A 27,981-nucleotide genomic window follows, 5' to 3' on the forward strand; every position below is an offset into this window, starting at 1 on the left:
CCCCCACGCGCCCCGAAACACGGCTCTCTGCCGAGGCTTCTTCTGCCAGCCCACCCAAGGGCCAGCCCTCCAGCCCCCGTACCACGCGGTGAGTGTAAAACACAACCTAGGGAAGGGTGCAGTACCCAAAACCTTCTGTTCGGAATTTGAGGAAAAGTTTGGAGCTCAAAGTTGGGAATAGCTGAAGAGGCCAGGACAGCCAGACCTCTCATCAGGCTTTTCCACCAGCCTCCCCCCTGCCTGCTGCGCCCACGGCAGCGGCACGGCTCAGCCACGGCTCAGCGATACCCCTCTCCCCCTCTGACTCCACGTCAACTCTCCGGCTGACGTGGTTCATTCCCCAGAGCCCTGCTGCCCCACGCCGGGAGCTGGGGGGCGGGAACAGCCCTCCCCTCCAACACGGCCACCTGCACCTCCTGCCCCGAGGCTCGGCATCTTCCCCACAGGTTTGGAGGGCAGCAGGAGTAGGCTGCACTTCACCTTCTGGGGTATACAGCCAAGACTTCCCGAAAATTACGCCAGTATCAGTAAATTCTGCCGGAATTTGTACACAAAGGGACTTCAGCAGCCTCCCTGCTTGAAGTTAAATGCATCTATTGATCTTTTTGCAAGATCACAGCTCAGAAGCGTGATTTAACAAGACCTTCCTTCCCAACGCTGAGGAACCACATCGATGCAGAAATCGGAAGACACTGCAACAGGCCATTTCTCTTACAGAACACAATTTATTTGGCATTTGGATGAAATGTTTCTCACAGCATCTTGAGAAAAAAAGAAAGATTAGTGTCAACCCCAAAGAAAGAAGTTAAAACAAAAAACCAGCGTCACAGGGACTGAATTATTATAGTATCAAATTTAAATTCTACATGGTATTTCACAGAATATCAAAATCTTTTATACACTGCCACAGTTAAGTCCAGTCACAAACCAACTACACAGGAGAAGACTGCAAATGCAGCGTCGGCCAATATTATTTTCCAGAAGGTAAAAATCAGTGTCTCATTCTGTCTTGCAGCCTCCCAGGCATCCGCCAGCCCGACACTCGGGGTACGGCGCAGCACGGCCACGCAGGCAGCCTGCAAGCACAGCATCCCCGCTGGCATCGACTCCAACCCACTCAACGTTCAAGGTGCACAATACCGGAAAATTAAAGCTATGTCGTACCGCAGCAGGCAGGTAATGCAGGCTGTTGTTAGGGGAAGCAAATCTGTACTGCTGCAAGCATCTGTTCCAAAGAAATGGGGTTTCATTTGGAACTGGGGAACGTCCAAAGCAAAACATATGAACTTTGATTTGCCTCCTCTACACTAATCTGCTCTAATTTTAGGGTCCATCTCCCAACTTGCAAGGGAAATTTAAAAGACATTTCTGTATATTGCATGTTCCTTAGCTAGGGAGAAAAAAAAAAAATGTTTCAGCAACTGGAAAAAAACCCAAAACAAAACACGTGCTATGGATTGTGTCAGGCAACATGAAAACTCCAATGCTTTGCCACTGAAATTCCACATCTGAAAGATAAAAACATCTTTAAAAACAGGTTCAAATTAACATTAGATGGGAAAAGAACAGTAATTACTGGTCACAAAAACATTTTCTTCTCAAGTGAAACTCGAGAGACAAATGAACAGGCCATCACCCCCTGACACCTGTGGAGGCAGAGCACTTGCTGGCTGTTAATATTAAGCCTTCAGAAAACATTTTCCACCTACTTCATTCTTCTTCTAGATCAGTGCCCTGCCATGAATGGGTAAAGGAATAGTCTGAGGCTCAAAACTAGACAAGACTGAACATTAAGCAGACAAGCTCTTTGTACAGTTTGAATGACTTTGTACAGCTCTTTGAATGACAGTTTTGATCTTCTAGCACAGAATGAAACCCACCGTCCTTCTAACATTACAATACTCTACAACTCACCTAGTAAAAAAATTAGAGGCTGCTGTGAGACTGTGTATGGATATCACCGATAACACCGACAGAAGTGAGTATCTAGGGCTGTTCTTGAAGGAGCAGCAGAGACCTCGATACCGCACCACAGTACGTCGTAAGGATGGGGAATCTGAGGAGCGGTTTTGTCCGAGGCCACGACGGGAGGTGCAAGCCCTGCACAGAACCGAGTGCTGTGACTTTACGACGACTGCGGTCAAAGACATGCCAAGAGAAACATGCTCTCTGCTCACGTGTGCTGCTGGGAAAGATGTGGTAATGCCATCTCCCCCGCTGGGTCTGGAAGGCCATTTGGGATGCATCAATAGTTAAGAAAAACATCCAGAGAAGTGAATGGTGGTGGTGGGGAAAAAAAGAAAAAAAAAGTCAACACACAAAATAACTCCACAGATCTCACCAATCTAATGGCAATCAAAACAAAAAGGTCTTCCCTGGGCAAGCATCAACCCTCTGTAGCTGGTGCTCAGGACACACTGCTTACCAGTCACCATGCCAAGGGCAAGGAAGGTTTGCTGAGGAGTCAACTGCCGTCAACAAAACTTAATTCTTCCCCTGTTGGTCCAGAAGTTTGAGTAGTTGTGATGTTTTCTGCTACAAAGGCTCTTACTCCAAGAGAAAGCACTCAATGTGAAAAAGCTACATGAGAAAGGGGAAATTAAAAAAATGACAGTTTTATTGCCAAATTAGAAGCTCACCAAGAGGTAAATGAGCTGTACTTGGTGAGCTGCTCTGTTCAAGGCAAAATTTCCCTTGTTTACAGTTAAGATGAAGGAGGATAGGGGAAAACAGAGAAAATAGCAGCCTCCGTGCCAATATGCAAGTGAGAAAGGCTCAGAAGCAATAGGGAAAATATCACACAGAGGCTTCTACAAAGAAGCCTCCATTTGGAATAGCTACAACCAGGAGCCACCATGAAGTTGCCAGTTGTAACAGAGCTTATTTTCAAATAAAATTCACCACAGAACCAAAACTAAAATAAAAAAATCTAACAGATTCCTGCAGTGTTAGGAGAAGTGTGAGGTAAGGTTCACCTCAGCCACAAAACACAGCTTCAGAGACTAAACCAAGCCAAAAGGCCTTTTGTTATTGCGCTAGAATACTACAAAGAACAAATATTCCATCTGGCTTCAAAAGAAATTGGAAGTTTTCTGTTTTGTACTGCTAACAAAATATTTTTCAGGAACAGATTGTAGTAGCATAGACTTTGCATCCTACTTAAGTGTACACTATCACAGCCTGTCCTACAACAGAGTGTAGCCAGCTTGAGAGAAGTATTAACCCTAAGAGCCTAGTTTATATCCCAGTGCTTAGCTTTACCTAGCTGGACACAGCACAAAGGTTACCGTCTACAGTATGTATGTATATATATATATATAACCACCCAGAAACACACACACACACACACACGCATTCGTACCTATAAAACTAAAGAAAAATCAGTACATACAATGTATAAAACGTATGAATGTGCTCAAAAATGCACAAAACCCGCTTTATTTTCATACTTCAGAAATGCTCAATAATTTGTACGCATGGTTCTGACTACTGCTATCCATCCACTTCATTAGACCAGGACTTGAACTCAGAGGAGAAGACAGTAAGAGATCCCACAGAGTAGAGAGTTGGTCCTCTTATTTCGTACCACTGCTGTTAGAGCCAGTCAAACCAGAGAGCAAGGACGCGGGCGGTGGTACGGCTCCAGGCAGAGAGGCTTCCTAACCGTAATTCCTCCCACTCGTGTGCCAGCAGCGCACCCCAGAACTGTGATTCGTGCTCTCTGATGGACTCAAGATTGTTAGCAAAAGTGTCTGAATGTCAAGACACCAGATATGATCTCAATAACTAAACTCAGTTTTCTGTGCAAAAGGAGTTGAATTGTCCAGACCAATCCCCAAGTACAGTATAAGCCTATAGGCAAGACACAGAATAGAAAGTAGCAGCATATTCAATGGGGAAAGAGCCAGCTGCACTGGGAAACCACAACAGTGGGTTAGGATTTGTCATACAAGTATGATTTCTCATCATTACTAGAAAAATAGATAACACCTCCCCCCCCATGCAGTGTTGTCTTCCTGTCCCTCTAGGCTTGTACCCTTCATAAGGTAACAGGAGAACACTCACAAGGGGCATTTTTTACAAATTCCTTATAATTCATCTCATCTGCTGAGTGCTACAGTAAGTCAAGGCGAAGCAGAAGAGGAGGATGGGAGGAAAGGGCAAATCATTCATACACTGAAATCCAAACATAAATTTCAAATCACCTGTAAGGATTATTTTGCACTCATTATCCAAACCAACAGTGCTCAATTTTGGGCTTAGTGAGCAAGCGAATGAATCTTTTTGCCATCTCTAAATTAGCTTAAAGAGTTCAATCTGAGGGGGAAATTTAAGATGACATATCAGACTGAAGCAAACTGCTTTACTGATCCAAGTACTCTAACCTTACCATAACCTCTTGTGGGACCTGGATAAATGGTGCGGGAGACACGGGGGAAATCCCTAGATTAGGTTGGCAATTTATGGGATTCGGATAAGGAACAAGTGTCCAATTAGAATTAAACACCATGTATTGTGCGTGTTGATCACGGTTTTTAAATGGTATTTGTGGAACCGTAAGGAAGCAAAATGGAGGGGAGGGAACACACTAATTGCTAAATATAGCATGCTGTAAAAAAACCAAAACAATGGTCTTTTATCCAGGCCAGTGTTATGCAACTGTTCACCGTAAAGGAGTTAAGCTACAAAGAAAGATACCTCAATCTTCCTTACAGGATTATGACAAACGGGCTTCATATAGTGAAGTCAGACTGCATCAAAGTTAATTGCTCCCCACCTCTTCCCTCAAGTACTACCTAACACATATGAGGATTCTACCGAAGGGACACAGGCATTACACAGACCCAGGTTTCCTTATGGGCCAGAAGTTTACCCGACAATATGAGATTTTGTAGCTACCACCACCAGATAATTGTAATTGCAAATCCTAGTTTTCTTAGTACCCACTTGTCACATATTGTGTAGATCACTCATCCTCCAGTCCCTATGGTGTTCTGAAACAGCAAGGCAGATCAAAACATGCAAATGTTTTACACTGTGTAACTCTCATTTGGTGGTACGTGTTTTAGCTCCTCAGTGTTCCCACTCTGTAAAACAGGCTCCCAGTCCCTTCCCCTGCAGTTCCATCTTCTCTGCCTTTTCCAAGTGTAGCACCGAAACAAGGGAGAAAGCAATTGATTGAACGGTGATGGCCCCCACCCTCTTGTTCCGTTGTCTGTTCCCTGGGTCCAGTGGTATCCAGCCAAATCCAAGCAGCTTTTTTCTGATGTAGATTTTGTTTCCTCTCAGGTTAAGGAAAAAAAGAAGCTACCCATACTTTTCACCTCCTCAGAAGTCAAAGGAATTCTCTGCACTCTTTTCCATAACCAATGGAAAAAGAGAGTAGTTATACAATCCATATTTACAGGACAAACCAAGTAGTGAATGAATAACAACAGCCAAAAAACAAGAGGCACAATCCTAATCTAGAACATAAAAGCAGTGTTCAAAAAACAAAGTGGAGATTCCTTCTGAAGTTCAAACCACGGATTAGCGTTTGTCTGTGCAAACAGTTGCTAAAACTATTTCTGACTGGCAGTCGGCTTTTTACTCCTTTATACAATGGTATTGAGAGAACAGTGGCTGTGACGGCTGCCCGTAAGAGTTTCTGCCGGCGTGTTTTCATTTAACGGTGTGTCAGGAGGGACAAGAAAGGTGCTGCTGTCAGCAGAGTCTTCCAGCTCCACTGGAGAAGGACCAACTGAGGGCGGAAGTGATCCCTCTGTAAGCTGTGGGGACACATCACAGTTTCCTAGTGATGGAGGACTGCTTTGCACAGTCTGAGAAAGAACTCCATCTGCAAAGAACAAAACCCAAGCAGACTCAGAACATGAAGCATTTCATTTCACATTCCCAAATAGATTTACTATCTGTATTTCTGGAAGCTATGAGTTTTTCCTGGTTTTGCATTAATGCACAAAAAGATTGACATGCAAACGAGGAAAATTATGTAGCAAAAATAAAACTTCGATATATAAATAAGATACTTGCACTAATCAGGCTCACTTATCTTGTGAGATATGCTGCTATAAAATCCCAAATTGTAATGATTTCTACAGTATGCGAATATCGCAGCTGCAAAACTGAAGTGCACTGGGTGAATCATTAGAAAGTGATATTTTTGGTCAATTTTTGGGGGGTGTGGGTGGGGGAAGTGGGGAGGAGAGAAGACACTGGATATATTTTATTCAAAATCTCTTGTACTTGACATTTGTTCTACTTTTTAATACCAATCTCTATAAACCTATCTCCAGAACACCAGAAAAGGTACCAGCATAGTGGAAACTAGGTAACCAGGTAACCCATCCAAGGTAAGGCTTGAAAATAGGCAGGGTATAAGAGTTAAACTGCTTGCAGCATGGATTCCACTTGTAATTTAGGTGATCTAAATATTGGGAAAAACCAAGCTTAATGATACATTTTAAGAAAAGACTTTTCCATCACAGAAATAGGAGATTTTATTGTGAAATACATTTTCCCATCACAATCACCAAAATACATAATTATAATTAAAAAAAAAAATCCATCTTCTAGCCAAAATGAAAAAGAAGAAAAGAGAAGTTATTGGCTGCATACCTGGAGTGGAACAAAGGATGCTGTCTGGATTGACAGAAGCCTCATAAGGAGGCGGTGGGTCATCTGGATGTTGAATATCCGGATACTTGTAAGCAGTATAGGGTGGAGGCGGATCATGGAAATGAAATGCCCCACCTTCTCCATCATCTGAAAGATGCAGTGGAGTAAGGCCAGTTCCAAAACCATCGGGACCATAATCAAAACCAGGCATCCTGCGGCCCAAATTAAAATGGTGCACTATTTCAAGAGAAGAAAAAGAGTAAGTGACTTTATCCCATGCTTTCTTCTTCAATTTAAGGGAGATCTCAACAGCTTTTTCTACTTTTCACACCCAAGGAACTCTTGTCTCCTGAAGACCTAAAAAAGTCTACATAACCTATACAAGACAACTCACTGCAGTTACACAATGATACGCAGGCCCACCTGCTCCCAGCCTGTTTGTCCTGCATCACATCTAAATTTGAATCTAACCTCTTCAAACTAAGGAGATCATTCACACATAGAAGTTACTTCAGATTTGGACCACACACACAAACAAAAAATATTTTTCCATTACCAGCTAAAAAAGTTCAAGTTTGAAGAACCTACCAAGACACACACACAGGCATAGTCAAGCAAGACCATGACACTTCTCACCTTTCCGTACAATCAATCTGTCCATAATAAGCATGAGGCACAAGGTAAGTGTTGATATCAAAGTTTTTTCTTTGAATGTGGAATGGTTCAGAGAACCAAAACTTGTACAAATCACAGCCAGTTCAGGCAGCCAGCGCAGAGCTACATTTGGGTACAGTACTGGCTGGAAACTAGAATCTATAACCAGAATTCCACTGGTGTTTTCCATAGATTTGTATTTCTTCTGCTCTTTATTCTGAAGCACATACACTACTTAAATCAAGACTAGTTACAGATACAGGCTACTTACAATTTGCTCCAATCAAAGACTCTATGCGCTCTCTCCGCCTCTGGCGTAGCCGGTGGACCATGAAAAGCAGCAGAGAGAGGATGAGGAAGGAGGAGATGCAGCTAACAATCAGACGCATTCCACCAGCCATTGAGTCAAACAAACTGTTGCCATCTGTTATATAAAAACATATAAAAGAAGCCTGTTACTTTCATTCAAGACTCATTTTTCTTGATGTTCTTCTGTCAGTAATGGAAAGATAAATGAAGCCTGGTTTAACACTTCTCCATATTTCAAAAGTGTAAGAAAATTTTGAATCATCAGGCGATTTATCTATTTATTGCAAGACGATCTAAATGTTTCTAAAAATATATTAATTGGCAGAAGGGACAAAATATTGACAGCTTCAGGTCTCTGAAAATGGGAAAAAGCAAAGGTTGATGGCATATTGCACATCCACTTGTATCCCTGGCATGGCTGACACTTATACTAAAGAGAACAGCAAGCCTGGAAGCTCAGGAAAGGCCTGAGAACTGGCATATCTACACACTATTTCTATGTGACTTCTGGACATGTTAACTTCTACATTTCCAGCAACAAAATCTCTAAACATTGTCATTATCACCAAGATGTCGTCATCTAAATTCCGTATGTCATTGGTACATTGGTTAGCATCATTAAGTGATAAGAACTAAAAATACCTTATCAACACAATAATCATCTTTCAGGAACTGAAGAGATTAAGGTAAACAGGAATTAAATCTTTTCCAAGAATTGCGGAGAAAGCATGAAACAGGAGCTTAGGACTTTGAGAGCTCTACACCGTTGCTAACCAGATCCATACTTGGAAGGCTGTTCTGAGCAAATTATAACTGTTCTATCAGTGCAAGACAGGAGAAGTATTAATTTTTCCACAATTCAACTAATCACACTTCATTATACTTAAGTAGCATGTGCACATACAGATACTGTACACAAAGAAAAATGACCTACAAATGACTGTCCTGTGTTCTTTGCACTGATTTCCCATTAAAGTTCTGAATGAGCAATGCACCCAGGCGGAGATGAGAAACAGATGAAGTGGCTGCACAACCTGGTCACCTTCTGCTACAGGACACGAGCACCACCCGGTATGAACCCCACTCCTCAGCCACCGCAGTGCTACCGCACTTCCTAGAGCAACCAGCCAGATCCTGGCCACCGCTCCTTTCCCGTGCCCACCACAGCTGCAAGAACTCTCTCAAGACTTTTCCTTTCACCCATTGCAGCTGAAGCTGTATCAAAGATTCCTTACAAAAGAAAGCTAAAAACCTCACAAAAATTCTAAGTACTGACTTGCTACAAATGCTAGTAACAGAAAAATCCATGTATTTTACACATCATTAAAGTACAGGGCTAACAGGCTGGCATTTATTACGTAACATATTCTTGGCAACAAGAAAGTCATTTAATAGCACACTATGCCTAGAGCTCAAACATTACAGCCCCTCAAATCTGGCTGCGCAGTACAAAAGCCTCTGTGCTGTCAAAACTTTCAGCAGCTCTTACTGCCAGAGTTAAAACTGATGCAGTCACACACCTACCAACCAACACACCCTCCTGAACACCACAGACCTGCTGTTGTTCCTCCTCCATTTTATGGCAATGCTGACTTCATAAGCATCATAAATTAGTACTAACAACTGCCTTAAATAAAGTGACTTAAATAAAATATACACACAGGCAAGCATGATGCAATCTTGTAGGCAGAAAGCCTGAATTCCACATACTCTCTTTAGGCCAGCTACAGCTGCAATTCTTGGACCTTCTGGGGTGCCTTAGGCCTCTATCGCACTGCTCCTAGCCTGTGAGAGCTCCTAACGTTCAACCTCTTTGGCTGGATAAAGTATTGTCATGTAAAGTCCTAGATTAAAAAAAAAGGACAAAGACCCAGCTTGTACAGAATAAGGTAAGTCATTACAGAGATTTCCAACCCACATAAACACAGTCAGTTATTTCTGAAAGGCTGTTTTACACTCAAGGCAGTAGTAATACCCTGTAACTGCACCACTTTAGTCACTAGAAGAGCTTCTGCACCATTACCTCTTTCAAAGCATTTTATTTCTTTTATTACCTTTTCACAAATAAGAGTTGCAGGTCTGTCTAAACAAGAGCCACACAGAAAAATTATTTTCTACCACATCCAGGGAGCAGCAATAGACAGGCTACCTTGGTTTCAGCATTCGCACATGAAAGATTTTCCTCTGCTATTTATCTTCAGCTAAGAAGAGGAGAAGCATCCTTCATTAGAGTATAGCTGTGATTGCTCAGCTTACTCCTACCACTGAAAAATTCCCCTACTACCAAGTCCTTGAGTAATATTCGTTATCTACTTGTAATCATTGCTCACCCACTCACACTGTGAAAGCTGATTACCTGCCAACCCAACAGCAGGATTTATTCCCCCCCAGTCTCTCCTTGGGTGATTAATTTACTTGCTGTTGATTACTAAACTGTTTTCCTTCCTTTGCAACAGAGCTTAGGGAAGATATATGTAAGAATTGGACAAAGATAAATACATGCTGATTAAAGAAAGTAATTCATTAGTTTTGTCACCTAGAACAGTCATTTCTAAACACCCAGAAGGGAAACCGAAATGCTTAATTTAAAAATTCCAGTGTTTATCACTAGCTGAAGTAACTTCATTATAAAGGAAGTTTGACAATTCTTCTCTCAAAAACTAAGTTACTAAAGAAACCAGAACACTTCAGGCAAGAGTATAATGAAACAGTCTTATTTAGCATCAGTACAGAAAAAAGAGCTTAAGGATCAGAAAGGATGTGGTAAAATACACTCTTCAAATCAGTATTCATGAAATAGTTAAGACCCACAGCAATAAGCAAGGATTAAAGAACATGGCATAAGGTTATCCCAGGTCATCTTATCCTGTCTGGTGGATGACGCTTTGCTGAGACAGTTCCTGAAGGTAAAAAAAGTGAAGACAAAGTCTTAACTCTGCTGGTAAGAGTGGGAGGAAGACTCCTGCTTTTTCCCACTCTTTCACTGACCAACCTGCAACACTAGCTACGAACATCTGTTAAGCTTAAGCCTCAGAATGAATATGAATGACAGCAAGGAGGAGCCAGTGGCCTTTAATGATTAACTTCTGCATTTAAAACACATAAGAAACACTGCAAATTTGGAACCTGAGAAGCACCCCTTTTTTGTAACAGACTGAAACAGAATCCTCTGATGGGAAGAACTGACCTTCTGTGTCTTCCATAGGAGTTCAAAACAACAATTTCTTAGTGCAGATAAGATTAGGTTCTTTTAAAATACTGGGAAATAACAGTATCACAGAATGGTTGAGGTTGCAAGTGACATCCTGAGATCATCTAGTCCAACCCCTGATCAAGCAGCATCAGCTAGAGCAGGTTGCCCAGGACAGAGTCCAACTGGGCATTGAATACCCCCACAGATGGAAGACTCCACAATCAACCTGCTCCAGTATTTGACCACCCTTACAGTAAATTCCAAATAGGATACATTTCTTTTTGCAAATCTCTTTACAGAAAAATAACCCCCCAAAATCTACATCCCCAAATGATGACTGACAAACAGTTCAGTCAGAATCAAATGTAGACTTTACCAATCCAAAACAAGAAGCTGCACCGACATGCCAAATCCAGTAAGCAAGGTTGCATGTCCTGATTCTTACTGAAACTCTGTATCATTTATAAACTTTGCTTCCCATGTGATCCCTGCACGCACACTTTCTCACAAAAATGCTCATGTCCAGAAAGAGATATTTAATTAGTGCTTAAGAGAAAAGTCTTTTCATGGCAACTGAACATGACAAAGGAATCATGCAAGACGCTCTACTAAAAATCCACAGTACTGCCAATCTCCACACAGAAGATAAGCTACTGCTTCTCCTATATAAGTAGCATCAAGGATGACTAATTATTTCTAGCCACAGTCTGAAGTGTTGTATTTCCCACGATTTCAGATCTTTCCCCACAGTGGGGTTGTACCCAGCAATGCTGAGGCATTAAAAGGACACATCATTTCAAACAAAATTATGTATTTCAAAAGATAACCAAGTTGAGCACTGAACTCATTTTTGTTGACAAAATTGTAGCAGTCAACTCTTACCTGGGTCTAAACATGTAAATTTGCAGCACTCCTTAGGGTCTTTGCGATACTGCTGACACCCCTGGGGCCGTTCACACAAAGCAGCCACACACATTTCAGGTTCACCGTTGTGACATGTGCAGCTCAAACAGGGATCGTTCCCTTTTGGAGTGAAATAGTAGCCTTCATCGACAATGTTGTCTTTGATATCAACGCAAGTCTGGCCTAAAACAGAAACGCACATCAATATCCAAGTGCCTGGGAGCCTGCCAGACAAAAGCCCAGTTTATTCTGTTACATTAAGTGATTTGTAAACATAAGTAGACCACCAGTTAAAAGCAACGCCTTCACATTAAAGCAACTTTGAAAAGGGATCTCCAAGGAGCGGGGAAGATAATGGATACTCTGGAGGCACGCAGGGATGATTTATTGCTCAAAATTGACAAAGTGCGTTCTAAGTATTTAATGGAGTTGACACACTTCCAGGCATCCTCTCCAAGACACAGGAAGGCAAGTGGTCTGAGAAGTTTAAGCTTTACTGTCAATGCCTGCTGCAGCTCTCTCCCTCTCTCCTGGTACTTAGGAAAAGCTGGATCTTCTCTGGACCAAACCTGAAGGACATTCCTAACAGGCCAGGCCTAAAAAAGGAATCCAGGCAATAGTATTCCCACTGCCCTAGCTACACCTCGATCCCTGCCCAGTGGGGGAAGTTTAGGCGTCTTCTTTCCACTGTCATTTCCTCCCACTGACTTAAAGGCAGGTACCAAAACCAGAAAGAGGGAACACAGACGGCACTGGGACCTGCCAGCTGAAGCAAGTGCTCAGGGAGGGTGGCCTGCCCCCTCCACCCTACACACAGGTGAGCTGCGAGGGTCCACAGGAAAGTTCAGACTGGAAGAGACATGAGGAGGTCTCCAGCTCAAGCTCCTGCTCAAAGCAGGATCAGCTATGACATCCCAACAGACTGCTCAGGTTTTATCTAATCTGGGCATTAAAACCTCCGAGAATAGAGGTTGCACAACCTCGCTGGGAGTCTGTTCCATCCTTGACTACCCTCACAATTAAACGGTTTTCCCTGGCATCAATTCAAATCTCTTGTTTCAACTTAACGCCCCTTGACTCCTGCCCACGCACCACTGTAAAGAGCTTGGCTCCATCTTCTTTATAACCTCCTTGTAAGTACTATCTGCTATCAGGTCTCCTGGAAGCCTTCCCTTCTCCGGGCTGAAGGAGCCCCATTCCCACTGCCTCGCCTCAAAGGACAGGCGCTTCAGCCCACACCACCATCTTGCTGGCCCCCACCGAATCTGCCTCAATTTGACAAGGTCCTGTCAATTTTCTTGCACTGCAAGGCCCGAAATTGGACACAGCATTCTTCTGCTCAACTTACACATCTGATGCCCTCACCCTCTGGTTAATATCTTGGCAGAGCTACTGCCTTTCTTACAACATCATCCCGAAAACATGACCATCTTTAGTCAAAATGATGATCAAAACACATGTCTTTCAATATTAGATTCCAAGATTTTATTACATCAAGGTAGACAAGGCAATATCCAGTCTTCCTAATTTTCAATATTTCGGGTGCAAAAGCAGGCAAAAGGGCTGAATTTTCCTCCCTTGCCATTTTGTAAGTCTTTTTCCTGCTTTAAAGAAAAGCAAACTGGAAAAACTTCAAGAACTGCAGTAAAAGTTCAACAACTTTTCTCCTTCTTGCAAAGAAGCACCATCTCTATCGGGTATCTAAAATACTACCTGGAAATAATGCTGACACCTCTGTCGGTATAAAGCCTCTCGGAGTAAAGAAATGCAAGATACGGAATGAAAGCCATTTTCTCACACTTTAAGTCAGCAGCTCCACTTGCTCCCCCCACCCAGTTCTAATAATTGGCTGGAAAGAATTTAATAGAATTTGCTATATTCAAAATAAACCAGAAATAAGTGTTTCCTCATTTTCATGTGAAGTTAATAGTTTAAGAGTGATATTTACTAGTAAGATGTTGTTGGGGTTTTTTTTTACTTCTCTTTTTCCAAGTATACCTTATTTTGGGGCTGATAAAGCTACTTAATTTTTTAGTGAAAATCTGTACTGTGGCTGACCACCACACATTATGATGCTTTTATTTATTTAAACCGAGCAGAAATCTAACTTCCCCCTACCTTTTTTTTTAATTCACTGGGCAAAAGGTAAAAAAGATAACCAACCAATTTCCCCATATTTGTTATATGCATATTTAAACACACCACACAGTTAACATTGAACTAAAACCAACTTACTCCTTTTGCAGAGGAATGAAGATTTCTCATAGCAGTTTTCAGCATACCAGCTGTGTAAACCATGGTGCCGAAGGGTAGGAAAATGGAAACACTGAAGCTGTGCACAAAGTACGTTTTCATTTTCAGACATAGCCGTACCAAAGATAGGGTCAGGGGGTAAAAATACTTCTGAAGAGCCTAGAACAAGATGCATTGGTATAAGCAGCCTGCGGGCATGCAAAGCTTTAGAAAGGCTCTGTAATGTCATTCATTTCATGCACACCAACTCTGCTACAAGGCTACTGTCCTCTAGCTTTAGCTTCCATTAGCAACATTCCTCTAGGGGAGGCAAACAGCAGGGACAGAACGGGTGAATCCCAGAGAGAAGAGGCTGCTGTTTTCAAAGTACAGGGTAATTTCGGCATTCTGCACCAGCAGGGGTGACGTTCTGGTATCTCTACAAGTGCTGCCTTCCAGGTCTCATGGGGTTTGCCTGCAAGTACTTACGTGCCCCTTCAAACAACGCTTAGTTTGGCCATGCTTGCTACTTGGTGAAGCAAGAACCTGTACCAATCTTGTACCTGGCACTCCAAGCACCTACTAGTGCCTCCAAAGATGCGTGTACATCTATCCTGTGCGGCGCGCTGCAGAGCTGCTCCCCACGTTGCATGCCACTCATTCAGAGCGCACACCAGCGCTAAGCAGAGAACAAGGCTGCGACGCAGCTTCTGCTGCTGCAGTGGTGGTATGGACTATTTGGTCCTCCCAACTACATAATTGCTAAAAGACTGTATTGTGATGGGTTCCAAACAGCGCAAGAGGTGTTGAGGGCATTTTATAACTTTTAAAATGTTGTTTCTGACCAGTATCTCGCTTCACTGTTAGATCTGCTGGTATGCAAAGTTGCAGAGATTAATGGGAGACCAACACTCAGCAATTGTGAAAATCAGCCTATTTTATATGTTTTCAGAAGCCTACTTTCCAAATCTGCGTGCAAACATTGATTTTAACAGCTCTTGCAATTCGCATGTTACACATGATATGTGTATGTTCTGATACGATGGTCCTTTTCAAACACTGTTAGCTATTTTTTTTTGTTTATTTTTTTTAAATGCAAGTAGGTTCTGCTATCATTTTTTTGAGGGCTTATCTTCCGCATCTCCCAATAATGGATTAAAGCTTACAAGTTATAGGACCCTAGATCACTTTTCAAACAGATGCTAGGAATTCAGATTCTACAAGACAATGTAGACACTACAAGTCAATGAAGCTTAAGTAAAGTTTTCAGAAGTTACTGCACGCTACTATGTACTACTATGTACTTTATTTCATCTAAGTATCCCTTTATTAAATAGAAAGCTTGCAAACTTGTAATATATGATATTGAGAAGGCTTAAACTTATATAATGCATCAAATTAAATAAAACTTAGGATAAAAGCAGGTATTATGATTTTTCAGTATGTCTCAGTGGTTGTAAACACACTGTCAGCAGATGGCAGTGCAGTCAACTTTCCAAAGAGCAAAGAAAGGTCCTTTTAAGGAGAATGTTGTGGGCTTTTTTTCTTGGGGTTCACAGGAGAAACACGCCTATATAGACACTTTTGACCAGAAATCCCTATTATGAGAAAAAGTAGGACTTTCCTCCCTTCCTTTCCCTCCTGTCCAAAGACATCTTTAGGTGCTTTTAAGGGACTACTGAAAACATTGACTGCCTCTACAAGAAGGAACAGTTTCCTCTGAATATTCAGTCAACTCTGTTCACTTAAATGACAGAAGAAACCAATACTTTTGTGCATGGCAGCACAGTAAACTAGTACTGTCATTAGAAAACTATGCAGGGTTCTACTACTCATGGGTCAAAGGAAGTATTTTTCAAGACCCAACCGTTTAGCAAAATTATGTTCATAATTATGTATCTGTACCTAATGGACAGTTTTCATTACAGATTTTCCATTACTGAAAACTGTATATGAGAAGAAAAATATTCAGATTAGCTTTCAAATGCTACACTGGAATTCACAGTGCTGATGCTTAAAAAAAACCCCACCCTTTGTTTTAAATTTGCCAGTACCTAAACCAGTACAGCATTTAGATGATCAATTCTACACATAAGAGTTTATATAATGACTTTAAGATTAACTAATCCTTCAACTGAATTAGTTAAAAGGTATAGAAACATAACTTTGCATTTTCAGCAGAGGGAGCTGCTTCTTTTGCAATTGAAAAAGTTCAGCCAGTGATGCCTATCAGATTAATGTTCAGTTTTTCATATAAACTGGGATTTATTTCTAGGATTAAGCAAATTTTGTCTTTTTTTTTAAATTAAACTATCTGAAGTGCTTTCAAATGAAAAAAATCTGGATAACTCCGCAAAACTCAAGGCTTTTAAAGTATATAAAAATCTACCGATTTTTAAGCAGCTAACCCCCCCCAAATATCCTACACTAGTCTGTGCAAATACAAGAATCATGAATCAACAGTTCATCTAGACATTCACCACAAAGAGCGAGAAACTACAAAGTAATTTCCTTTTTCACAGCTTAATCAAGGGGAATGCCCAAATAAACTAAAAACCATGTTCTTTCCACAGGATGTCAATGTGAAAAACTACGAAATTTCTTAGACTTGAAAATAAGATGTGTATCGAGTATCTTCCATCTTAATACTGTAAAGCAAAGCAGTTCCCGTACACTATTTCACATTATCACTGAGAGAAGTGATGTCATTTTTGCAAATATTATTCATGCTTTAAGATAGTTTCCGTGGGCCATTTAAGTAATAATTTGAGAGGCCTACCTTTATAAGCTACTTCCCAGTGACCTTCTAGAGAGTGATTTCGATTGGTGATCACATATTGATACCCAACCCAGAACCTAAAAAAAAAAGACAAAAGCCAAAAAACATACTAACAAAGTAAAATAAATTACACAGAACCTTCCAATACTTAAAAGCTAACTTTCAAAACATTCTGATGATTTTTTCCTTAACATTTCAGCCCATACGCTGGCAATGTAGAGAGAAAGACTACAGTTGAGGAATGAAGGAAAATACTTGATAGTTTTCTATGTTTACAAATGGTAACTCACCATGTCTTTAATTTCTATTCATAATAAGCACCTTATTCTGTTATGGCAGCACTTCAGTATCTCGGCAGCACGTCAGTATCTCGAACACGAAAACCACACAAAAGCATCCAGAAGTCAAATATTTTATAAACATATACAACTTATGTCAGACTGTTCCAGATCAAACCATCTAACTCTGCAGAGACAGAGATACACCATTACTGAACCACTCCTGGTGATTTGTCATGGCAGCCCATGAGACTGACAAAAAGCCCACAGACAAAAAAAAAAAAAGGAATTGTATTTGTTGTGAACTAACAGAATGAAATATCTAAAGCCACCAGAACATAGTTCTTGCAATTCAAAATGGCTTTACTTCATTCTTATCTCAAACTTGCAGCCTTTATTAGAGCTACTGGTACTTAATGGAAACAAAAATTCTGCTGAAAAAAATTAAAGAATTATTTCCATACAAGGTAGTGTAGCAGTACATCACTGTAAAATCCATCTTCCCTGTTGCAGTTCAAGAATACGAGCACGTCGCCGAGACAGACTGAAGATAAAAAGACACTGTCGAATTGTAGCCTATCTGTTAATGTTAATTAAAACATAAAACAGAGATGGCCACTGCCAAACAATCAACCAGCATGGTCATACTAGGTTATTAACCTGAAGTCAATTTTACCCTTAGATTTTCTAAGCAAACTGAGCTACCAGCATTTGTATCACACAGACACCACTCATGTAATATGAGATCTTTTGTCCTTTCCTTCCTACTCACCTACGCTGGTCTTTCCTCACAAATGTTTTTTCTTCCAAGTCCCACTCCTGTGCCAGGATAAACCTTAGCTCCTGGTCTGCAGTGAAGGTGGCGAGGGATCCATTCACCCGCTGACATGTCTGCACCGCATCCCAGTAGTTCTCCCCATTTAGGTACACTCTGTAACAGCTGGCTGTGCCCTCATAGTGGTGCCATCCTGTTGGGCACTTTCCTAGGAAACATGAAGAATAGAAGGGAAACCATTCCCCCCAAATTAGGATCTTCAAGATAACGTATCCTAATCAGTTTAGGACAATGCAACGCATAATCACTTGGATGTGTACACACAACGTACTGCGTATACTTCACCTCACCTCAGGAAGAGATGCATGCATTACAGATCACAGAAGGCTTACTTTACTACACCTTTTGATAAAGGAATTTTTAAAAATATATTTAAAAAGGTGCAACTCTACTTAGTAATGCTTCATTGCACTGTGACAGCCTTTAAAGTCTTTAATTAAGACTGATGATCTACTGTGGAAGATACTTCCCTGCATACCTTTATAAATCCAATCAGTTCGATAAATCAAGTCAAAACAAGCAGCAAGAAGCAGGAAGAAAAAACCAGAGGTGGCCAATTTAATGAGTCTATCTTTCTATTAGGTGGTTAGCAATACATCCAACTTGCTGTGAAGTTTTCAACCTACTTTTACAAACAAACAGTATTCACATAATCCTGCTCCCATAGTCAATCACTAAAGACTACGGGGGGTTCTGCGGCAATTGCTGTTTGCTTTGGGAAAACATTACTGCAAAATGGATCTTTAGGAAGTAAGAAGGTGATGGCGTGAACTGCTGTCTCTGCTTTCTCTCAGTTAACTCAATTGAGGGAATATGCAACAAAAGCCTTAATTCAACAGGCCCATGGGCTTTTGACTGGAATTCTTGGGGGCAATGGGTAACTAATAGAGAGAATCACAGGGACAGGCGGATGAAATTTAAAAACGCACATAAAATATGATTTTACCACCTGCATTTGCAGTATTAATTTTGCACAACACCCAAGAAAGGAACTTCAAATTCACAAACTGTTTTATGTTCATTGCATGCATTCAGAGTTCCTGTTCTCAAGCCTCTTTATTTCCTTCAGAAACAGTGGCCTTTATCATCAAATAATGATATACAAACTTAGATTTTAAGCCCTTTAATTAAGTATTTGTCCTTATTCTCCATTTATATGGAATCTTTTAAGATCCACTGTTCACACCACTAAGATGAGACAGAATACAGAATCAATCAGACTGCAGAGCATATTAGATATTGCTGTATCAATTTCTAAATTGCTTTATTGTCCTCTATAAAATCTTACTAACATAACTTAGCTACTGGAATCCACGACAGGTCAAAATACCTATTTTAATAAGCATTTTTGTCCTAAAAACAAACAAAAAAAAAACCAAATAGGTGAGTTTTTACTTTTGCTTATCACTTGTCTTTTTCAGAAGATCACCATAGTCCAAAGCAATCATTCCCAATTACTGCCATACTGTCTTCCCCACATATCCTCTTCCCAACCCCCCATGTCCCATCCCTCCCTCCAAGGCTAATCAGTGCTGTCTCATATTCCCAAATCCCTGGATGATCCCTGGAGCAAAAAGGGAATCAAGATAAATTGGTTGATAAGGGAGAAGGCAGGGGAGACTTAGATGTTTTGGGACTGGAGGGATTCAGAGGCAACAGTCACTGTGAGCTACAATCAGCGGGAAGGACATTTGCAGAACATTTATAATGCTTTAGATAAGGCTGGGACGAGGATGCCGACAGTGGCACTAGCAGTGCTGCAGCTGAGAGGGTAGGATGACATTGAAGTGATATTTTTGAAGAATCCTGACTGATTGATGGGAGTAACATGGCAAAACGCATTCAAGTGCTACATACTTCCTTGACAGACATCATCTTCAGAGAAGAATTTCCTTAAGTTCCCCATGCCCTAAAGAATACTTTTCCTATCAAAAAGGATACAAAACTCACAACATCAGAGATGCACTTAATTAACTAATAATAATGCAGTGTCTTTAAGATCATCTCCAAAATTACTTCAATCAAAAGCAATCAATTTTGTTTTCCCCCCATTTTCCAGGGGAACAAACCTACATGCAAGCTCACATAAAGAGACAAGGGCTAGATTATCTATCCCACTGCAGGCTGAAACCATCAATTAAACCATGGGTTTAGTTTTCTGTAATTGCAATGAGTTGTAAAAGAAAATTGCAACTCTGGTTTCACAAAAATGGGATTACTAGGGAAGTAGAATTCCTTGCACATATTGGCCTGCTATATAAACTACGCAATATAACAGGGCATATATAAAAGAAATGTACAAAAACCTTAAAAAAATCACATTAATAAAACCTGGTCAGAAAGCTATGCAAGGAAAAAAATCTATTAATTTCTCCTTAAAAAAAAAGCCTAAATTACTAAATTAGTTAGAAGAAAGATGGCCCAGATTTCCCAGTCTGCAACTTACTGCTAAATCGGACAGGCTGTGCCACATTGACAGTGTGAAAGCGGGTTGTCTCTCCTCCTCTCCCTCGATTGTGCCTGGAGTCCACATTCTCCTTCCCATGGTAAGTTCGCTGGTCCCCTGTCAAGCCTGGGGACCAGAAGGAACAGTCAGTAGTGGTGAAAAAAACGCAAGCAAAGGCAGATTTCATTTTATTAAACGTTCTCTGGGTTTTAATTCAAGACATATAGTAAGTAACCTAGTCAGGTGAACAAAGCTGATAGATCCCTGCAATAGCAGCTTGGCCATTTTACACAGTACGTAACCAAAATATCTACAACTGAAAAGAACCAACAAGCCATTACACAAGTCTTGCAGAGTAAGCTAAATATTTTGGCAGACTCTCAACAGCCTGCAGTTGTATACAAGACTTGATGCTCATCATTTCGATTGCTGCAGCAAATACATCATCTCCAAGTGCATTTTACCCATTCCTGTTTACAGAACTACCCACTCTCCAACTGCTTCATTTCTCAGTTGTGCGTTCAAGGATGTAAGACAACTTCTCCAATACATCTTCCAACACATTCTCCAAGATCTGGGACAAAATTAAAACCACGAAAGGAAACCTATCTTTAGCCAGAAGAACGAGTTTTTTCATTCACTCTCAAGCTTCTAAAGGAAACAATAGTTCATTATTTCTGAAACAAAAAAAAAATACATCCTTATCCCAGGGTCAGGGCTTCTAAAAGGCATACGTGACAACTGGATTCAGTAACTTAGGAAGAACGCAGTGCAAGGTATTATCCCAGAAAAGGGGCTGGGAGGGGCTCCACATGTCTTCCAGTAGTAAATAAGGAGCACACAGTTCAGGCAGAGATGCTGCAGGATGAGCCATAGCCAGCAAAACTAGCAAAATCTTAAGTAGGAAGGCTGGCATGGCGGTGGGGAGAAACCTTTGAGAAAGACAGAGATGAGCACCAAGAAAGTTTAATCTGGAAACAAGGGATTAACCTTAAAAAGGGAAAAATTAAGAACCCAAGAATGTAAGCATTAGAAATATCTACTAATATGTTATTTAATACTACCAGATGTTACCAGATTTTAACCAGCACAAAGAGCTATGCAGACATTCATTTCTACATTAAAAAATCAGCTTATTTTCCTTTAAAGCTGATTAGCTCTATTTAGCCTAGCTAAACCAAATAAACCAGTCATGGTCCCAAATAAAGAGGAACTACATAGTCTTCTTCAACAGGTTTAACTGTTGAAGAAGAAATGTTTTCGAACCTTTGTCAATAAAGCTTCCTCCTTTCAGACTATCTTTAAAAAGCAAGAAGTCCACAGCAATTTCACGATAACTTAAACACAGAGTTGGAGACTGTTCGGTGTATTACCTGAGGGGAAAGACCTACAGAAGATCCACCATCAAACAATGCGCTCCTTGGAACAAATGTTAGTACCAATGAGAAAAAAAAAAAAAAATCTCACTTGCTGGAGCCCAGGAATAGCAGAGTAGCTTTGCATTCATCTGGCTCTAGCATACTGAGTTTGCCCTGGGTTAATGGGATAAGCAAGGGATATTTAATTATCATGTTATCCTAGGAATTACATGTCTATAGAGATCACCCATTAAGAAATCACTGTGCATAATACACTCATATGGCTTTACAGAAATAAAGTAGTGATTCTACTTTCAATATTAGAATACACTATTTATCACAGGCAAGAAGTTAGTGCCAAGAAATTCAGTTACCACGCATTTCAAAGGACACAAAATGGTAAAATAATTTGACAGTGAAGATCACTGAATATTTTTTATTACTTTAAAGACCAATTTATTTTTGGTTTTAGAATTTGACTGTTCTTAATCCTGATGATCCCATAGCAGTATTTACACTATGCTTTTCAGAGCGATATTGAGGCACTAAAAACACAAATCTTTAATTATAGTAAGATGGTAAAAATAACACTAAAGTAGAATGTTTTATCGAAGATGAACTGAGCTCAGCACGGGAAGCTCTATTTTTCCATGGCATTAAATGGTAACAACTAAACCCAAAGAACTGGTAAGAACCAAACGCACAAAGAATTAGTTCCCTTTCAGAGCAGATGCAACACCATATGGCTGACCTTCCATGGCTAAACAGAACGCCCACGAGGACTTAACAATTTACCTCCCCTGGGAATAAAACAGAAGTTCACAGGTTTTAACATGTGAGGTTAAGAAAGAGTTACTTGGGCTAAAATCTTAAATTGACAGAATTTATGCCAGATGCTTTGAAAAACAGCTACACAGATCCCACACAAAGCAAGTTCAATCAGTCCTCACCCAGGAAGCAGGACACTCATTCCTTCCTCAGCATCTGCCCGTGTCAGCAGACTCACCGCTGAAACCAGGCAGGGCTGAAGAGGCAGAAAGCAGCCACCACAAGTCACTTCTCCTTCAAGCCCAACATTGTCAGCTGCTTAATAAACTGGAGCTTTTCAAATATCAAATTACTTCTGTTTGACCTGAATTTTCAGTCTCTGAGAAAAGCAAGGACGACAAGTTTTTCCAGGGCAATAAAGAAAGCAATGCTAACAAGCCTAAGTCACTTGACTGCCATGAAAAGCCACTGCAGATTCTGGTGGCAAAGGTGTAATTGGACTGGGCTTCTATTCTACTTTTTCAATACTCTGCAGAAGAATTTTCTATGTACCTTGCTGTTGCTGCTTCCTTTATAAAAATATTTTTATCTTCATAAATAAAGTAAGAGTGCCATGGACTAAGCTTTAAGATAACAACCTAAGCCAGAAGATCACAACCTAACCATGTTTGAGTGTTTCAGAAAGGGAAAGCCATCATTTTTGCTGCAGGTGTCCATACTTAATATTCTGAAAGTGAACAAAAACCCAAGTAGTGCAAATGGAATGTGAGCTGAGACCACACAAGTGTGAGAACTGGCACCACCTGAGGCAGGAACAGGCTGGAACATTACACATGCCGAACAGCACCGCATGGGGGAACAAACACAACACCGAATGGAAAACTGCATTCAGACGAGCTAGAAGAGAAACTGCCATCTACCACACATGCCGAGGTCTGCTTTGCACCAAGAAAAGGGCAGGTGGACAGAAAACTGCCTGTAATATAGAGAGGTCCTGGTAGGGTCAGGACTCATAAAAGGGTGAATATTGGGATTTGGGGAGTTGAACTGGTTTCTAGAGTTGTTGTGTGACAGATACACCAAACTCTTCACAAGGGTGGATGTCCTATGTCAAATTACGCCAGAATTAAACTGTTTGTGAAGCAGCCAGGTCTTGCCGTATATTATTTGTTCCAAGATTTGGGTTGCTCCTGTTTAAACACACAGATTCCCAAAATTTACATTAAAAGCTGACTTGACCCCTAAGCTTCAAATTTTCTGTCCCGCATATTACCTGGTAAAAGCTTGGAGAGCTTTTAATTCCATCTGGTAATTTGAGCAGAGAGAATTTCAGGATTAAATCCAGTTTTGTGCAGCTCCACACTTTGCATTATCAACATATTATGCTAGGAAATAGATATCAACCAAGAACAGCATCATGCTGATGATGTGCATGTTGGTGTGCATGTTATTCCATGTAACAGTAAAGAGCTTAACACCACAAAATAGGGTAAATAGGATGCGTTATACAGGAGTTCAGCAAGGGCTCAGGAAAGGTGTGAAAACGATCTGAGATTTTTATTATTATCTAGCTTTAAAAAAGGAGATGTACTAAAAAGCACACAAATGTCAACACTCACTTCAGCCAAACACAATATCCTTGGCAAAACAAAACACAAAGCTGTTTATGATCACTGCAAAACAGTGTGCTGCAGCCGATGCTTTACCAGTTACTGGCCATACCTTCAGCTGGCTCCACAAAGCAGACTTTGCAGACTCAAAGATGATATAGTGTGTATGTACTAAGGCAAGTGACCTCCAAGTCTGCACATTTCTTCCTGATACAGTATCTGGGTAAGTCCTTAAGAACAGCATACAAGATGACGTTGTTCAAGATCAGCATCTGCAGTTAGCTTCCTAGCAAGATTGTTTCTGTATGAAATTAGGCTCCCAACCTCAGCATAAAAACATGTAAAAAATCATTCTGTTTGCCATGGAACTGCAGGGCAGCTCATACTACTTACTTCTGCTAGGCACTGTTTGCAACTGCTCACCAGGATGGCCAGCGGTCCAGTGTCGATTGTGGCCTCAGGCTCAGAGGGGAAAAAACCCCCTAAGAATTCATCTCGTTGAAACTTTACAGTGTTCTTGTTTCTGACCAAGTAGGTCTAGAAAACAGTACTGAGATATACCTTCTAAAAGAAGAATGTGGCATTAGGCAAGGGTGTGCATTACAGGGTGAGCTGAAGGTTTTCAAATTCAGATGCTGGGAGAAGTCCAAGGACAGATGACAGCACAATCTGATCACTTATTCCTGGGACAAACTCTTTTTTTTTTTTTTTTAATAAATAAACAAAGGAAGGAAACAGAATGATCAACAATATAATTGCAAGCTGCAAGACTGGTATCAACAAGATTTATAAAAGGCACTGGAATTTAAGAAATCCATTCTCTGTTCATACATAACAGAAACAAACATCAAGCCTGTAGCATAAGATTAAAACATAGGTAAACAGCCAGAGCTATACTAAAACCTGCTCCACTCGTACTGCTGAAAATGAGTTTTGACCGAAAGGCCTGCAGAGAAGGTAGCATATTTGGAGGGGCTGCTCCAATATTCTTGTAGAAGCAAAGCTGAAAATCCAATGAGCAGTAAAAGGCAAACTGCAGAGCCGTTCCTTCTTATGGGTTTAAATACAGAATTATGTAACTACTTTCATTACTTGTATAGAAACCTAAGAGGAAGTGACTAGCAACAATAAATTCCCATTTGTAAAAAGCCCATGTTTAAGATATTAATGCCTGTTTCTACCATTTCACAGAATACACCACTTTGGGACAAACTATTTTTAGGATCAGTTACTGTTGATATGGAACTGCACACAAATGTCATGAGTCTCCACTGCTTAAGAAGAGAGTTGCAAGCAGATGCTACATAAACCCTCCCAGCAATTTTTAGGATGCTCACAAGAGCAAGCAGCCGACAGTTTTAGTTCTGATCAGTTTTAGTCTGATTGTCAATGAATTAATGTCTTACCTAATTGTGTTCTGAAAACAATGCCAGAAGAAATTATTCTAAAACCAAAGTCTTAGGGATTGGGGTGTTTCTAGTACTTCAGGTAACACACGATTCCCAACTAATTTATTAATTAATGATCCTCTTATTTTAATAGGAGCTTTGTTACTAACATGAATGAAACTAGGCCTAAAAAAGGTGAACTAAACCAACAGTGCAAATAAATAGCTTTGTATCAAACCTTTGAAAATACCAACATGACTAAGTAGTCACTGAAACACACTTTCGTCACCACCACAAAACCCTAATTCACGGCCATTGATCTTTTCCGAGTTGCTCATGTTGGAGTGTGCCATTAGTAGCTCTAAGGCTGAAAAGTAACAAGCTTCTCCACCAGATTCAGAGCCTTTTCTTGCAAGCTTTCTTTTCATGCTTCAGAGAGTTTTCATACCTTTTAATTTAAAGATATTTTAATTCTCCAAGTTTCACAAGTCCAGGTGGCTTCACTAACTAGTTCTTTTAGTGTTCAGTCTGCTTTTATTGAAGTTAAGAACCTTAATTAAAAAGTATTTAAATTTAGCTGAATCATCTCATTATTGCTCATCTAAATTCAAAGGTATTTTCTAAAGTTAAAGCTGCATCATTTCTTCTTAATTCAGCGGCCAAAGAAGAAACTTATCACTCCTGAGTATGACTATGTGCTACTAGTATTACTACTATTAGCTCCCCAGTCAACATCCCAGGACTTAGTCTCTCCTATGACTGGTCAAATATGTATTGCTTTCCACAACGTAAGAAAACTGTGCTCTTCCACACTTATTCTAGCCTCAGATTTACTTTCATTCATGCTATTTCTTTTTATACTCCAACACACCATTCATATGCACACCAACTTGCCCTTATTCTTGACAGTTCTGAGTAACACATGGCCTTCAACATTCATTTCATGTCACAACACTATCGCACCAAACTTTTGTTACAGGTATAATAGAGTTTTTATATCCTACACCAGTAGTTCTTGTTCCTCTGGTTTGCTGGCTACACTGCTTGCATTACTGTGCAAATATCTCAGTTCTTTCATAAATGCCACACCCAGCATTCTGGCTGTTTTACTGAGCACAGCCTTTTCACCAATTACTTATCCAATTACTCTTCCCTTCGAATGGAATACTTTCCTTCTCTGTGCTGTCCATCATTTTCCCCTCTAGTATTCTTTATGTATGTTATTCTCCTCTTCCTGCATACAGGCATGGCAATGAATCAAGTCTCTCTCATGCATCTCCTTTTGTTTCTTAAGGTTTTTCTCATCATGTCAGGCCAGACAGTCCAATGAGACACCCCAAACACAAAAGCAGAGCCTATCTACTGACAAATATTACTTTCATAAAATCCTCTTCCTAGCCATATACCAAATATTCTTTGTAACTCCAGTCCTTAAGTGAAAGATCCTGCTGCATCCTCCATACAACAACTTAAATTGCTGACTAATACACAAGGCAAAAAGAAGATAAAAATACTGTTTCCTACTAATATGGATTTTCTAATATTCCCGTAAGTGAAGCCTTCAGTGCTGTTTGAGTAAATCCAAACACTGGCTCCTGTAAACATACGATTAAAAGTTTATGAAGAGTAAATACACCAGCTTGTTTGGCAGAACAAAGTTCTCCACTTAAGCACATGAAGCATAATCTGAACAGGGAGCAATAAAACAAGCACTCTACCTAAGTCCAACGGTGTCACAGTTTGAGTGATATACTCGTACAACCAAAACAGTAATTCCAATTTAACCTCAGGCCTATGTGTCATTTTAGTTTAATTGCAACATGATTTTTTCCTTGTCATGAAAGTCTTTTTAGACTACAAACTCTCCTCACCTCCAGCATGACCTACTCAGACACTAAGAATGGAAGAGTAATTCAGACAAGCGAAAAACTGTTTGGAGCATTAGCTGCACAAAATGAAGGGAAGACAACTCAAGGTTGGTTAATAAGGGGTACATTTCTACCAAACAATCTCCACTTTCAAATAAAAATAAGCAAGTGACCTTAAAAAGAAGAGTCAAAATATTGCTGCAAAACAAGTCAACACTGGTATGAACAGCCTTCTCAGCTTTACTTACCTGGACAGTCAACTTCATCACTCTCATCCTCACAGGTGGGCCACCCATCACACTGCCAATTTGAAGGGATGCACTGGATGGTACCACTCCGACAGGCAAACTGCCCTGGGGTGCAGCGGAGCTCTAAGAAAGAAGAAAGTTGTGCTTTGTTTGAAGTGTTACTTATGCTTGTAAATCTATACATAGATCAGTTGTCTGTCATGTAACATACTGCTGAAGTGCAATGGACAAAAGCTCTGGATAACTCAGCCTGTTAAAAACTCCTTAATTTCAGATCACTCCCATGCTTTGAACTGCATGTTTGTGGTATTAATAGACAGGAGGGCCTGCTTCCAGTGCTTGGGAAAGAATTCTGTCAGGCATCTATAGTTAAAACTTCCTAACAAAGATACCATGTAAGGAGCTATCACCACAGCATTACCCATTTACTTCACAGAATCACTAAGGTTGGAAAGGACCTTCAAGATCATCAAGTCCAACCGCTAACTCAACGCCAT

The 27,981-nt window shown here is 40.5% G+C and overlaps 1 protein-coding gene across 1 annotated transcript; it reads right to left on the reverse strand.

The window, feature by feature from the left end:
• Window positions 1-5,193: 5,193 nt before the first annotated feature.
• DGCR2 (DiGeorge syndrome critical region gene 2) lies at window positions 5,194-27,981 on the reverse strand. The gene is made up of 10 exons (XM_010287803.1): window positions 27,972-27,981; window positions 27,485-27,607; window positions 20,245-20,370; window positions 17,736-17,946; window positions 16,686-16,762; window positions 13,910-14,086; window positions 11,654-11,857; window positions 7,541-7,693; window positions 6,616-6,852; window positions 5,194-5,836 (listed from the first exon to the last, which is right to left on the reverse strand). The coding sequence occupies exons 1-10, from the start codon at window positions 27,979-27,981 to the stop codon at window positions 5,595-5,597; spliced, it is 1,560 nt and encodes a 519-aa protein (XP_010286105.1). The 3' UTR covers window positions 5,194-5,594.

This window comes from Phaethon lepturus, unplaced genomic scaffold (assembly GCF_000687285.1).
Source record: "Phaethon lepturus isolate BGI_N335 unplaced genomic scaffold, ASM68728v1 scaffold23565, whole genome shotgun sequence".
NCBI lineage: Eukaryota > Metazoa > Chordata > Aves > Phaethontiformes > Phaethontidae > Phaethon > Phaethon lepturus.